Source organism: Octodon degus, unplaced genomic scaffold, assembly GCF_000260255.1.
Source record: "Octodon degus isolate 3935 unplaced genomic scaffold, OctDeg1.0 scaffold00094, whole genome shotgun sequence".
NCBI classification, from domain to species: domain Eukaryota; kingdom Metazoa; phylum Chordata; class Mammalia; order Rodentia; family Octodontidae; genus Octodon; species Octodon degus.
Window position 1 is genome coordinate 10,206,503 of NW_004524670.1, and position 15,582 is coordinate 10,222,084.

The window sequence follows — 15,582 nt, forward strand, 5'->3', positions numbered from 1 at the left end:
ATGCTGACCGCCAAGCCTATGGAGCTAAGTGGAGACCAGCATTGGTGGTATGCCAGCAGGAGGAGACAGGGTGGGAAGTTGTAGGAAAAGAGATGGTCTCGGCCAAATGAGGTGATGCAGAACAGGCCAAGGCTGGGGCTTCAGCTCCACTCTAAGTATGTGACAGAGCACATATGGCAGTAGTGCCCTTTCTTCTTGAACGAAAGGTTTTGGAACATGGAGGCACCATACTTATAGAATCCATCGCCTGCCTCGTTTCACGTACAGAGTGCTAGCAATGTCCCACTGGGGATGCCAGTACTGCCTAAATTTTTCCCATGAGGGCTCAATATACCAATATTATGTGACATTTTCTCTTTAGTCCAGTTGGGTGGACAGGTTATAGAGTTAAAGAATAAAAGCCCAGATAACAGTTCTATGGGCTGTTAATACGGCAATATGGCTCATGAGGATGTATTTGAGAAAAACTGACTGTGTTATGGTTTGTATCTGTTTGTTCTCCCAAAGCCTCATGCAGTCATGGACTGCATAGTCATAGACTTCTAGAGTTTGAGATTAATTCATGATCAAGGCTGCAATTATGGGTCTTAGTACTGCTGGGATTATGTGTGTATGTATTACATCTAGCCTGGGGCATATAGCCTGAGTGCAATTTAAGGGAGACAGACTTCCTCTCTGTTGCCTTGGTTGCTGCTACTCTTCCCATCTGCTCTCTGCAGCCATCATGAGCTGCTGCTCTCTGCCTTGTGCTGCTCTGCCTCGGAGTCAGCTGAGTACGGAATGAAACATCCACTAACTGTGAGCCAAACAAACCTTTCCTTCCTATGTTTTGAGTGTTGGGTATTTGTCCCAACAACAAGAAAAGAGTAACTGAGATAGACTTGCTGAGTACATTGTAGGAGCACCTATTATTTGTGTGAGCTCTTAGTCCTTATGACAGCAGTAGGAGTGGGCCCTGTTACTGTGTCCATTAATCAGACAAGAGAGGGAGGCATTTGGACAAGCACTTTGTCTAGCTTGTGTGTCTAGTGAGGGGAAAGGTCAGGGTTTGAATGGAAGTGGTTGAAGTCTAGAGGCTGTGATTGCAGCACCCATAAATGAAGCACAGACTTGGCGTTAGAAAGGTGCAGACGCATAAACTATGATAAAGAGAAACGGGCTTTTACAGAGATGTTCATAAGGAGCTATGAAGACCAAAGCACGAAGCAATTCATTTCTGGAACCTTGTATGCTAAAAAGAAACCAGGTGAGACTGAGTCGGCCTCATTGCTATTTGAAGAAGGGTTGCATCTTTTCATTCAAGACTTTCACAACTAAGTTCTCTAGACATCGTGTATTTGTAGAAAATTTCTGTTGAACAATTTAGGCTGTTAGGAAACAAAGAAAAAAACAAACAGCTTGTTTTAGACAGCACATGAAGCATGCCTTCATTTAGAAGGTTAAGAGTACTATGTATGTTGGAAATGGCCAGCAACGATGGAAACAAAACCACATATGCCAATACGAATTTTGTGGAGAAAACAGGCTGCAAAACCTAACAACATTGAAAAATACATCTTGCATGGGGAAGATGACTAGGAAATTCTTAAAAATAATTTTGTTCTTTTTCCTTGATAAAGTAATTTGTACTATCAGATGACTCCCCAAATAACTGTAGTACTCTTGTTATGAGTAGTGCTGGTTATGGTACTTTTATGTGATGTTATGTTCCTGGGGGTTATTCTAAATGCCTTTTTGGTTAAGTTGTGTGAAACATTCCCCCTTAGTCTTCATTATTTAATTTTCCCCCCAGCATTTATTCAACACTTGCTATACAACAAGTGTTACCAAGAGGACAATGATAAAGAATAAAATGCTTGTTTTCGAAGAGGTGTGAGGAGGGCAAGAATAGTCTTTATTTTTATTTATTTATTTATTTATTTATTTATTTATTTATTTATTTATCTTTTTGTGGTACTGGGGATTGAACTCAGGCCCTTGCGCTTGCCAGGCAAGCACTTATTCTACTGAGCCATCTCCCCGGCCCCCAAAGAATGAATGTCTGATGTGGTCAGTGTCAGAACCTGAGCACAAGGGAACAACTGGCCAGGAGGAAGCCTAGAAGGAGGTCTACTACACCCAAGAAAGGAAAGGCAGCCCAAATAAGAGGAGTCAATTTAATGAATTAGAGGGTACCATATATAGGGAGGTGAAATCATGGGAGAAATCAGAAAGAACAGTCTGGAATAGTTTATACTGCTTTAAGTACAAGAGGAAGGAGCATAACAGAAAACAATAATAAGAATCCAAAGAGTTAAATGCTCTAATCTCATTGGTCCAATCTGTTTTTTAAACCTAGGTCTTGAACTTCTAGGAACTGTACTAAAATATAAAATATAGGGGCCAGGGAGATGGCTCAGTAGAATAAGTGCTTTCTTGGTAAGTGCAAGGGCCTGAGTTCAATACTCAGTTCAAAAATAAATAAATAATTTACTCGGGTCTACTGAACTTCACAGGCCCCATCCAGGCCACACTCAAGAGCTCCCCCAAAGTAAAGCTAACCAGACAACAGGAAGTGTTATATATATATGATACAGCATCCTGTTCCTCAGCTCAGACTCATACTGATCCTCCTGTCTCAACATCCTGAGCCCTGGGCTTAAAGGTGTGGCACCAAATGGTGGTCAAATGGTGGTGTAGGGGAACACCTGAGACCCGAGTGTTACTCTTTCTGTTGCCCTCGCTCTACTCAGTGGGGTGAGCACAGGTTGGTATCTCAGCAGTCTGTGTCAACTGAGGAGCCAGCCAGAGCCTGCTTGTTTCAACTTTTACACCTCTGGTACTCACCTCGCTGACATAACAGAGAAGCATACCTTTGCTACACCATGTGTGTAGGTTTCTGAGTCTTACTTTTGTATTTTTTGGTTTACTCAAGTTCAAGTGCATCAAGGAGGGCAGTCACTTAACAACCAAGGTCATGAACTATTTTGATACCTCTGAAAATGTGTGTGTGTGTGTGTGTGTGTGTGTGTGTGTGTGTAAGGGAGGTTTGAATATATCTTTTCTTTTTTTCAGAACCGGGGATTGAACTCAGGCCCTTGCACTTGCCAGGGGAGTGCTTATTCTACTGAGCCATCCCCCAGACCCTGAATATATCTTTAGCTCCTTTTAAACTTTAGTGCAGCATGCACATACCATATTCATTTGTACACAGTCATGACAAAAATATAGCGAATACTTAAGTTAAAAAATATTTATTACAGTAGAAGACTTATCAGCACTGGTCTTCCTCAGAACACTCCCCCTTTCTTTTAACACACTTGTTCCCTTGCTCTTTCCCCTTTCTGAAATATGTCTGGAAGTGCTCTTTGGTCAAGAGCACTTTGGTCTTTAGTTGAGCTGCTGTTACTGCCTTGATGTCCTGAACTGATTCAAAATAGTTACTTTTCATAGTCCTTTTAAGTTTAGAGAAGAGCTAGAAGTCCAGTGAGTAAGGTCTCAGTGCACTGTTTGCATGAGCCCATCTTTTCATTAGGTAGCACTCAGCAACGGCATTCATCGTTATTTCCAAAATCACACCTCATAAGGACACTAGCAAAAGACTCCTAGAACTGGCTCAAAGATTGTTAATAATTATGGGATCCATATGTTCAATGTAAGAAGAGTAGAAGAAAAACAAGGAAAACAGCACGATGAGTATTTCAGAGGAGTTGTTAAGGACCATGTATCTTTACTGTAATAATTAAAAAAAATTTAGGTTTAATTTTTAATTTATTAGAGCCTAGTATGTGATGATTTTAAAAGCAGAGTTCCCATCAAATTAATATTTAATTCAGGGCAAAATGCATTAAAAAGAACCCTATTTTTTTTAAATAATGTATTTGGTACAGAGTCTCACTCTGCAGCTCACACTCATAGTGATCCTCCCATTTCAGTGCGCCCTTGGGTGGTGCTAGCATGGCATGTGGTGCCTGGATAGAAATCCAGTCCCTGTGCTTGCCTAAGCAGGTGCTTAGTCCACTCAGCTATCTCGCCAGCCCCACAAAACCTAAAACCAGCATGTCTATTACAGATTGCAGAATGTCAGATTTTTTGAGTCATATAGCAATTTATAACACTAAAATGTGTTAATACTATCAGAAATACTATCCATTGGTCCAGGATTTCTCAGCCTGTGAAATGCTTCAGCTGCTAATTGAAGAAATTTTGCTGTGTAAGTAACAGCTACCACATAACCAAGAGATCACTTCTTATGTCAAAGGAACTAAAGCAGGTAGTTTTATGGTTTTCATTTGTAAAAGTGCTATCATATTAAATGAGAAGTATTACTAGGAATATTTTTTGATTTATCTCCTCATGCTAATTCCCAAAGAATGCTTATCACTTCCATTTAACTCCATTCAAAAATTCTGTGAATTGATAATTCTTATTCATTGTAGCCTTGTCCTGATAATGAAAGCATAAATTATTTACTTTGATGTGGGAGGCACAATAACCCCAGGCCTCCAATCCTATTGCTAGTGGGTTTCTGGGTTCCTGTGAAACTGCCACATCATGACTCTGTGCCACGTATCCCTTAATGGTCACCTGAGTGCCTCTGACCTATAAAATTCTCTTAGTGCATCAGCGTCATTAGTGAGGATGACTTCCTCTTCTCCTACCTCAGCTGAGCTAAGCTCCTAATTATTCTTACCCTGCCTATTTCCCATAAGTCTCCTGCTATGCCCCGGAGGTGGGACTTCCTGTCATAGCCTGGTTGCCTAGTTACTTGCGCCTTTTACCAGCCGAAGTCATTTCCCTATGCCTCAACTATATATACCCAACACCTCCCCTGAATAAAAGAGACTTGATCAGAATCCTGTCTTGTCTCCATTTCTCACGTCTCCGGTCCTTTGTCCCCTCCTCAATTTCCCGCTCCTCTCCCAGGTGACCTTCGTTGACTGACCCGCTGGTTCAGGACACTATGATATGGTAGTAATAATTGTAGTTGATTACTACATCTCTTTCTGGTCATTAAATACTGCTTCTACTGACATATCAATTATTGCTATACTTTCTCTAAAGTAAATGTTTGTTTAAAAAAAGGTAATAAAAGAAAACATGAAACAAAAAAAATGTCAGGATTGTCCCACTACAATGTTGTATATTAGATTTCTAAATTTCTGTGTAAAAATGTGCAATTTTTTTTCACATTCTGTGGGGATTTGAAGTTTAGCATATCAACAGTTTTTGGAAAATACCTGTTCCATGTTATGTCTAAGGCGTTTGATATTTAGATAGATAGTGATGTTAAGTTCAACTGCCTCTGTTACAGGGTAGTAATATCATTAAGCTTCTCTTCTGGATGGTTAACAACTTAAGTATGCAGACCAAAAATTAGAGAAAAAGAAGGGCTACAAGGATAGCCAATATTTTGGCCCTAGTCCTTCAATGTCAGTGAGGACTCAGGACATAAGAGAACCTGTACTATAACATCCTGTAACTCAGTGGTGTCCCAAATTTTCTGTTCAAGGAGATTATGGGACCACAGAGGAAAGTGATTGACAATGTAGAGTGTGCCTAAGGAGAGTCACCTAGAAAGAAAACATTCTCCCAGGCTTTCACAGAGAGCAAATTGGTCAAGCAATGGCTGTGATTCATCCAGATGGCTGACACTGACAAAAGATTTACAAACTGCTGTACATGGTTTCAGGGTAAATCCTGAGGGGATTTGACTGACCTTGTCATATACAAAAGTTACATTTTTTGTTATATAGGTCTTGCTTTAATTTGATCTTAACCATCCAGCAGAAAAGTATAATGAAGAAGTATAAAAAGTAATGCAATATTAATATGCTGAGCTGTAAAAGGCTCAAGTCAACAACTTCTGACATTGCCAGTTCTGCTGATAATCCACTATTATTATGGACTATTGGACTATGTTGGGCTATTTTGATGAAATCAAGCACCTGCCATATTTGAATGGCAATGGAACACCCATCTCTGACAAAACAAAACAAAAAAAGGGACTGTAAATGGACCATTTTGTAGTGAAAAAATATATATCTGTATATGCAAAATAGGAAAAACAGCTACTACAAAACAGCTACTCTTAGTTCAATGAGAAGAAAGATTTGTACAGATAGAATTTAGATAAGATATCATGTCTGCATCTTATACTCTGAATAACTACTATGAAGACAACAATATGCAATGTATTAATTATTGTAACTGTCCTATAACCTGTTTTTGAAACTGTCTCATTGCTATTTCTTTCTTATTAAAATTAATTTAAAAATAACTTTTAAACATTTACCATAGTTATCAATCACCCCTTGTAGCTGGAATACATTCACTCTGTTCATTCACATTAGTTTTTCTGTTCTTCTCTTCATCTTTGCTGAATGGAAGGAGCCCTGGAATGGAAAAGGGTGGGGTTCACTCTCCTACCATCCTGTGTCACTTGGCTTGGGACGCAAGTGGAAAGGTTTCAAACAGTCTATGGCATCTGAGAACTCAAGAAGAAATGGTAGCAAGAATAGTGTGGGGTTGAGATTATTCAGGTAAGGTCAGATGGCAGATGAGGGCGGGGAACGGCAAGGGGGAGGGAAATGCCTGGCACCCAGGCCTCAGGATGAGAACACTGCAAGTTGGGAGAAACACAAGGCACTTATCATGAGGTCTTCTCAGGGCTGCAATTATGTCTTAGGGAACATTGTGGTCTGTCCTTTAAACATAACCTGAAGCTATTTGGTGGGACTCACACATAAACCAAAGCTGTTCAGTGACTAGGAACATTTTCTTTTGCAAACATCAGAAATGTAGGCTGTAATAAACACCATGGTTATAAAGCTCACCTGGGGTTGAAAATGACAGGACAAGGTGTGGCTAAGGTTCTTTTTTTTTTTTTTTTTTTTAGAGTAGGAAAATTTACTGGAGAAAAGGAATGGGGAATAGGAATGGGGGAAAGGGAACTAGGAATAGTGCCTGAGAGACAGGAGGGGTCCCAAGCTCAGGTCGCCCATCTTCATTCTGTGGAAAGTGTGCTGTATCTGACTATTCTGACCCCCAGCGTTGGGCTTCAAGTGTAGCTCTGTGATTTCCAGGTCCTACAGATGGTGGTTCTCTGTGCCTCAGATTTCTTATGTACATAGCATGGGCTTTGGAGAATTCGCAGAGGCAGGCTGGGGAGGGCTGAGCAGAGGGAAGCAGCCTCAACATTTATGCAGCCATCACTAAAAGCTAGGCATCTGCATACCCTTTAATTCTTTTTTTTAAAAACAATTTTATTGAGAAACAAATACCAATGACACAGTTTCAAAACTGATTACTAGCACAGTTTCAATAATTAATACATTGCATATTGTTGTCTTAGTGGTTATTCATTGTACAAGATGCAGACTTGATATTCTGTCCACAAACACTATTAGAACAAATCTCTCTATTCACTGAATTAAGAGAATGCAGCTGTATATCTACCCTATTTTGAGTATACAGATAGAAAATAGTCATTCATTTGTATCCACCTTTTTTGTTCAGTTTGTCAGAGAAGCATACCTTTTAATTCTTACAACTTTATGAGACACTGTAGGAGAAAAAATACTTTAAAACACAAAGCAGAATGCAAACCACACTCTGTGCAAAGAGACTTTTAGAAGCAATGCCCCTTTGACTCCGTATTTTATAGATTCTCAGTCACAGCTCTTTCCAAGGGTGTGGCATCATTGGAAAATGCACCTGGGTAAGCTTTTGCTGCTTTTTATGGTTTTTACCTTAATCCATTTTTGGAGGTTTCTAGCTGGTCAGTTTGTTCTTTATTACACTTTCTGGTTGGATATACTTTAACTTACATAAGCATAAGCTGTCTTCAACATTCTGCTCGAAAAGCAGAAAGGTCCAGTGGACATAATGAGAGAAGGAATCTTCATGATTCAGAAGGGTGAGGATCAGGCATGTAATTAGGCAGGTCAGGACTTAGGAGGGTGGAGTGAACTCACTTGAAAATAGTTTCTGTAAGGAGTCAGGGTGATCACCATTTCTCCTGGACAGGAGGGGACAGGACGCTGTACCATGACTCTCCCAGACATGTGAACAGCCTGCATCTCATGTGGTTTTATAAAGTCGCTTGGCTTGGTTCACAAAACTTAAGCGTCCAGAAATATTCCACTCAGGATCAGCTATTTTAAGTGGCTTTGCCGGCTGAACATTCTAGCTAGGGATATGAAAATGTAGGGTCAGCTTACAAATTTATTTTCAGCTTTTCATCAATTCTGGAAGAGTCTATTTCAGTTCTGTCCAAGCCAGTGGGTCCAAGATTTCTTAAATGGGTAGCTTCTAAATAGGGAATAAAACAAAGATCTCAAGTTGCTGCCATTGCTTTCTGGTCAGTTAGGAGAGAATCAGGAGTAATCAGTTCTCCTCCCTTAGGGAAAGAAGTAGGGCTGCTGTTGCTATGTTTGTTGCTAAGGAAGCCCAGGAAAGTGATTCTGACGTCATTTGACTGGTAAATCAGAGATGTTAAAGATGTGGCTCTCTTATAGACATTTTTTTTTTTGGCCTTGGGAACACACAAAGTATAAGGATATAGCATAAAAATATACAGATAGCTAAACACTTGATTTTTAAAGATCATTTCTTTATTAATACATGTTTTTATTGTTATATTCCCTGCGGGGAGTTGCTGTCAGTACATAATACATCTTAATTTCTTTTTTCATTTCCTTTCCCTCCCCACCCCTCTAGCCACTGATTCTTTTCCCCTTTGAGAAATACCTATCTCCATACTTGCTATAATCTATCTTTGATTTTAGTCTTTATTTATATTTTGGATTTCTCATATAAGAAAGACCATGGGATACTTAAGTTGAGTGTCTGACTTGTTTCCCTTAATATTATGCTCTCAAGGTGAATCCATTTTCCTAAAAATGACTTCAAGTTTATCCTCCTTATAGCAGAGTGGTAGTCCATTACGTGTAAATACCATATTTATCTAATCATCTGTAGATGGATACATAGGCCTCTTCCATACTACCTGAACTTCTTTTTTTTTAATACCTTAATTTGGTCATTAGCAAGTATTATCTCACTCTGTACACAAGTGACTCCAAATTAAATGATATTTTATCTGAGTAGCAGAGTGGCTATTTTCTTTTTCATAATACTGGGGATTGAACTTTGGGTCTTGTGCTTGCCAGGCAGGCGCTTATGCTGCTGAGTTGTATCCCTGGCCATTTATTTTCATATTAAGCTAATGGACATCTCAATCTGAACTCAAGGTCTCTGAAATACTGTTTGAACAAAATTAAACATAGTCAAGATCCTTAAATTTATACCACATGCCAAGGGGAATCAGAAAGTGTATTTATTTATACACTTAAAAAAAAAGTTTAGCTACTTTCATGAATGTGGTGAAATTTTTTTTTTTAGTTTAAAAGAGAAAAAAATTAATCAAATGATACAAAAGTTCAAAATAAGATGTCAGAAAATTAAAAATGGTTATATTACATATAGTTATCTTCAAAGTAGTTGCTCAGGTTATAAGATATAGGCATGCAAAATTGATCAAACAATATAAACACTAACTTCTTTTCAATGAACTAATAGAAACTAATAATGCAATTATCCTAACTATCTTATGTATATGTAAGTATCAAATTTTTTCCATTTCTTATTTTCTCTTTCTTCCCATCCAAGTTGTTCTTTTCTTTTGAGCAGTTTCTTCTCCTTTCACAATGTCTATTGTATACTTTTTGGATCTTAATTGCTTTTTCAGGTTCTTACACTAGGGAAACAGATGATCCTGACACATATGAGTATGAATTATTTCACTTATGAGTATGATCTCTAGTTACATCCATTCACCTATAAAAGCCTTAAGTTTGTCTTTCTTTATAGCTGAACAGTATTCTGTTCTATAAAAAGAACACATCTTTCTTATCTGTTCTTTGGTTGATGGATGTTTGGGTGTTTCCAAAATTTATGTATTACAAATTGCGCTGCTATAAATACAAGGGCACATATATCACTGTAGTATGATGTTTTCATTTCTTCTAGGAAAATACCCAGAAGAGGAATAGTTAGGTCAAATGGGACCTTTAATCCTAGTTTTTTTGAGGAATCTCCACCTGATTTCCAGTGGCTGTGCCAGTCTATACTCCCACCAACAATGGAGAAGGGTTTCCTTTTTTCCCACAACTACTCCAGCATTTATTATTGGTTGATTTCTTGATGATAGCCACTCTGGGGTGTGATAGAATCTCAATGTTGCTTTAATTTGCATTTCTCAAATGACCAATGGTGATGAATTTTTTTTTTCACATATTTATTTGCTATTTGTATTTCTTCATCTGAACAGTGTGCATTCATTTTGAATGCCCAGTTTTGGATTGGGTCTTTGAATTTTGGTGGCCTGATTTTTAAAAAAATTTAGTATATTCTAGATTGAAGCCCTTTGTCTGAGGGACAGCTGACTAAATGTTTTCCCAATTTATGGGTTTTCTTTTCACCCTGTTGGCGGATTCTTTTGATGTGCAAAAACTTTTTAATGAGATCCCAGTTGTTGATTCTTTGAAGTATTTCCTGTGAAGCTTGGTTTTTATTTGTGAACTGTCTGCCTACCCCGATGTCTTCAAGATTTTGTTCCCACTTTCTCTTTCAGTAGATTTAGTGTTTACATTTTAATATTGGAATCTTTAATTCAGTTTGACTTTTGTTTAGTGCACAGTGATAGATATGGGTCTAGTCTTAGTTTTCAGCACGTGAAAAGCACCATTTATTGAAGAAGCTGTCTTTCTCAGTCACCTTATCTTTGACAAAGGGGCCAAACATGTTTACATATATATTAATGTAAGACTTTTACTTAATTTTAAGATGATTACTTTTTATGAATTGAAAGTATTACAAATATAAAAGTAATATATATTAATTGGAAAAGTTAGTACTAGAAAATTTGACATAGAATCAAAAGCAATCATTGCTTTATGTCTTAGGGAAAATTATTATTAAAGTTTAATAAATCTCTGTGTATATTGCATTCATATATTTTAGGCAATTGGTAATATACAATAAACACATTTTGTTTTGTTTTTAATTATGCACATTATTTCATAGCAATATTATCTGTCATTAATATGCTTTGTAAATACCTTCACAAAATATTTAATAGCTGTTAATATTTAATCCCATAAATAAACAATGAATTACTAACCAACTGTAGGGTTTTTTTTTAGTCATTTAAGTTGTTTACTAGCTTTTAACAATATATAATGCTGTAATAATAATATGTATGATCAAATATTTATTGCCAATTCAGATTTCTTCATAAGATCATTCTCAATAAGAGGATTACTGAACTACATTCACATTTATTTATTTATTTATTTATTTATTTATTTATGGGCTTTTTTTTTTTTTTTTTTTTTTTTGTATTTTAGGGAAGGTTCCATGGGGTATTCAGGGTCTCAACACTAGATTGGACTTCTAGTGATCCACCTGTTTACAGCCTCCCAAGAGCTGGGATTACAGGTGTGCACCACCATGCCCAGTTTCAATTGCCATCTCAAGTGCACCCCAGGGGTGGGGCAGACAAGGCAGCACCAGGGATTGAAGCCCTGGCCCCTGAGCCTCCTTGTAGGTGCTTTAATCTGCTGAGATTTTGTCCGGCCCTGATTTGTGATTATTTTTAAGTAACTTTATTGGTACATTTTAGGTATACATAATGATCACATTCATGATAAGGATTTTGTACTTTTACATGATATATCTTGATTATTTTTTCTCATTCTTCTACTTCTCCATTTACAAAAGCTTTCTTTCCACTTTTTCCTACATTCACATTTAAATATTTTTTGGTACTTGTCAGTCTGAAGAAAGCTGGAGTAGTTTCCTACAAAGGTTCAATGCAATTATTTTATCTAATAACCAACTGCATGCTGGCATTAAGACAAAGTCTACTACTACAATCACCACCACCAAAAACTTTGCCAATTTGGCAGGCAAAATTTCAGATGATTTTATTTTGCATTTCTTTTATTAGTAAGATGGTTTATTTTCTATCAGTGTTTCTTCTTTAGTTCATTTCTTGTCCATATGTCTGTCTTGAACAAAGTGTTTCCTTATGGATATCTACTAAATCATAAGGTCCTATAAAATCATTATTTTGTCATGTGTTTGTTACTTAATTTAAAAATTTAATTCATGTTAAATTCAACTTGTGACAGACTTTTCCACATTTTTGTCATCAAATGTATTTGCTTCTTTCTTGGGGCTTTTTAAATTTTCATTTTAAAGTTATTTGTAAAATGTGGTGCTTAGTCTTTTTCAGAAAATTCACACAGTTCTGTAAGCACCACTATTCTTTAGCTGCAGAACATATTATCATTCCTCCCCAAAAAATCCTATACTCTTATCCTTTCTCCATATCATCACCGTTTATTTGTCTGACCCTATAGAATTTGTTTATTCTGGACACACTGTAAATGGAATACTGTAATGCATGCCTTTTCGTGTCTGGCTTCTTTCACTTAGTATAACCTTTTCGAGGTTCATGACCCAAATGTTCATTAACAGATGCATGAATGAACAAAATGTAGTGTAGTATATATTCATTCTAAGGAATATTATTCAACCATAAAAAGAATAAACTATTTATAATACTACGATACAAATTAATTGTATGTGTTCCTTTTCAACTCAAAGAGCTTGTTTTCTTCCAGATATTAACACACAACATACCAATGTTTTCTAATTTTTATGATTGAAGTCTTTCCATCTAATTTCACTTAGCTGGCAAAGTTTTGGCGACTAGTGAGAGGTGAGGATACAAGCTGATTTTTGGTTTTCAAACCAAAATTGTTGGTTAATTGTTGCAGCACAATGTGCTGCCTAACTCTTGCCTTGACCCTACCTACATTCATGAGGATACTACAAGAATAGCACCCTCAGATCCCCCACTGTAGGGAGCACAGTTGACCAAGGGCTGAAGGGGCTGCTCTCTGACCCCCCACCACCATGTTTGTGTTCTGAGTCTGCAGTTCTCTTAGAAGAGAGGCAAGGTGAACCTTAATTTCCTATTTTAAAGCAAAAACTAGGAAATCTTGATGGTGAACTAAGCACAGTGTGAAGCAATGGGGACCAAGGAGCAGCTAAGCTTCCTCTTGGGCAGACTCCAGCCTCTGTGCACAGCAGGCCTCAGGAGCACACCTCCGGTAAGCACTTCCCAGTTGGTTTTCTCCTTCTCCTTCTCTGCCTTTCCTGGCCTGTGCCTCTCCCTTCTCTCAAGGGAGTGAGTTGTGTAGTGTGGCAAGGTATAGACTCCTTCTTCATTGTCTGGCTACTGCACCTACTAGTTGTGAGAAGGAAGGGGAACATACTAGTGTGTAAAGCATGGTCATGTTATGTCCTCATCCTCTCTCCCTCCTGCTGAACCCACCATATCGATGAGCACAGGCTTCCGCTTTCCAAATGTTGGGAAAAGAATTACCCAGATCACACTTGACACCAGGATGGAATTCTCTGAGGAGAGTGCTAGGTACAACAGTTTGTCTTTGATTAAATAAAGGAGGTCAACCTAGAAGGAGGGGCTCTTTTATTGCACAGTAATTTCTTGGGATACTATATGTGACTGTACACTGTGTGACAGTAGCATAGAGGAAAGAGCATTAATTCCCTTTATTCTTTTCTGGTCACCTCATAAAATGGCACTACCCAGAAAGATGTTATTTAGTAGCAAAATATATTTTAATGGAAAAATTATTTTAAGTAACTGAATAAAACTGTGTTCCAGGAGCTTTCCCATTAGTTAGCAGAGTATGTACATTTCATGAGGGTGGAGCAGCATCTATTTAATATAAATTTTATATAGAAAATACAGGGATATTTAAAAATGGAAACATGTAAGAAAGGATGTCACCAGGAGTAATAAAATATGTTACAAAGTAAAAGATAAACTTCAAATAACAAGTAGACTAAACAAAACAAGCCTCAGCACCATGTTGGATTTCCTTCGTGTTAAGTTGCAGGAGGTGGAGGTGCTGCCAGGAAGAGATGATCTTGCATAGACAGCTAGCTGTATTCGCAGTGTTTAAAACCCAGTCCTTCTTTTCCTGAAAAAAAAAAAAAAAAAAAAGCACAACAGATTCAAGAAAAAAGTCTAAACCAAGGAGATAACAGATTTTTTGTGGACTGATAAAAGTAGGATTGGAAGTCTCAGACACCTGGGCATTACATGTGATGAAGTTTGTAGGGATAGCAGTTTATTCCTTGGGAGGAGGAAGGGTGTGGAGTGCAGATGCTACTACAGAAAAGATCAAAGATGGATCAAAATGCAGTTTTAGTCCTGATTCAGTCACCAGTTTCCTGTCTTGACAACTCACTCATCTGGAAGATGAAGCATTAATGAATCTAAAAGTCTCCTAGAGCACAAACAACCCATGACTTTTATTGATGGAATTTGCTTATAATTGATTATTAAGATATGCACATAGAGATCAATGGAAAAATTTTCTTTCTTAAGACCTGAACTGCCTGTGAATAAGACTACACAGTCTTCTTATTTAGCAAAGAAAGTTACAGGATGAGGGATGTGATGGACGCAAGACATTTCTTCACCATTTGCTGTCACTTATGCGAGAAAATGACTCCATTGTCAGCAAGCATTTATAGAAGCTAGTTTGGCCCTTATGCCAGTACTAAGCATACAACATTTTATGCTTTATACAGCTCAGCCTCATGGGAAATAAGTAAAACAATTATTGTAAACATTTATTGTTTGAATGTCTTGGAAGTGTTTCTCCCCCCAACCATTGAAGAGAATTATAGTTCACCTTCTTTTCTATCAGGAATGCCAATCTCTCTGACCTGTAATTACCCTTCATGTTGATATAACATAATCCAACTTAACACCATAGTCCAACAATGCATGTTGGTAATGGACCAATCCTCTCAGGTTTCTTTTTAAATTTAATTTTATTTACTTATTTTGAAGTACTGAGGATTAAACCCAGGGCCTATGCACTGTGATACATTTCCAGCCTTTTAAAATTTCCTATTTTAAAACAAGGTCTCATTAAGTTGCTAATTGTCCAGGTTGGGCTTGAATTTGTGATCCTCCTGCCTCGGCCTTTCAAAGTATTAGAATTCCAGATGTGCACCACCACAACCAGCTTTTTTTTTTTTTTTTCTAGATTTTAAAATTGAGACATTGTAGTATGTCTCTGGATGGCACAAGCGCCGTAAGCACTTCTGGCTTTCCTTGTGAACTCTTGTGATGAGTTCCTTTCTTTGCTTAAACTGATTAGAGATTTAGCAAGAGTGTCCTAATTAACCTTGTCTTCTAAAAGAAGGAAGGGGAGCCTGCCTGGTCCCCTGGGTGGCTAGGTAGCCTTTCCTTGAGTGTGGTATATGCTTCTCAATTTAATTTGCCATAACTTTTCTTGATTCTATATCAAAGTTTTTTTATAAAAATATAGGTTCTGCTATCTGTTAGTCAACAGTATATTCATATAATCTCCTAACTGTCCTTTGCCCAGTCACTGATGTACTTCTACAGAATATTTAGATGTTGGGAGCCATGTGTATTCTGATCTTCATTATCTGTAAAATAAGTGATTGAATATAAAAGTTTAA

The 15,582-nt window shown here is 37.6% G+C and overlaps 1 protein-coding gene across 1 annotated transcript in view; it reads right to left on the minus strand.

Annotated features, from left to right (window-relative positions):
• Positions 1–11,748: 11,748 nt before the first annotated feature.
• Positions 11,749–15,582, minus strand: part of Svep1 (sushi, von Willebrand factor type A, EGF and pentraxin domain containing 1) — a 217,470-nt gene continuing 213,636 nt past the window's right edge. Inside the window, exon 48 of the mRNA XM_004638106.2 lies at positions 11,749–14,060. Within this exon, the coding sequence (XP_004638163.1) occupies positions 14,039–14,060 (22 nt within the window). The 3' untranslated portion in view covers positions 11,749–14,038. The remainder of the gene's footprint in view (positions 14,061–15,582) is intronic.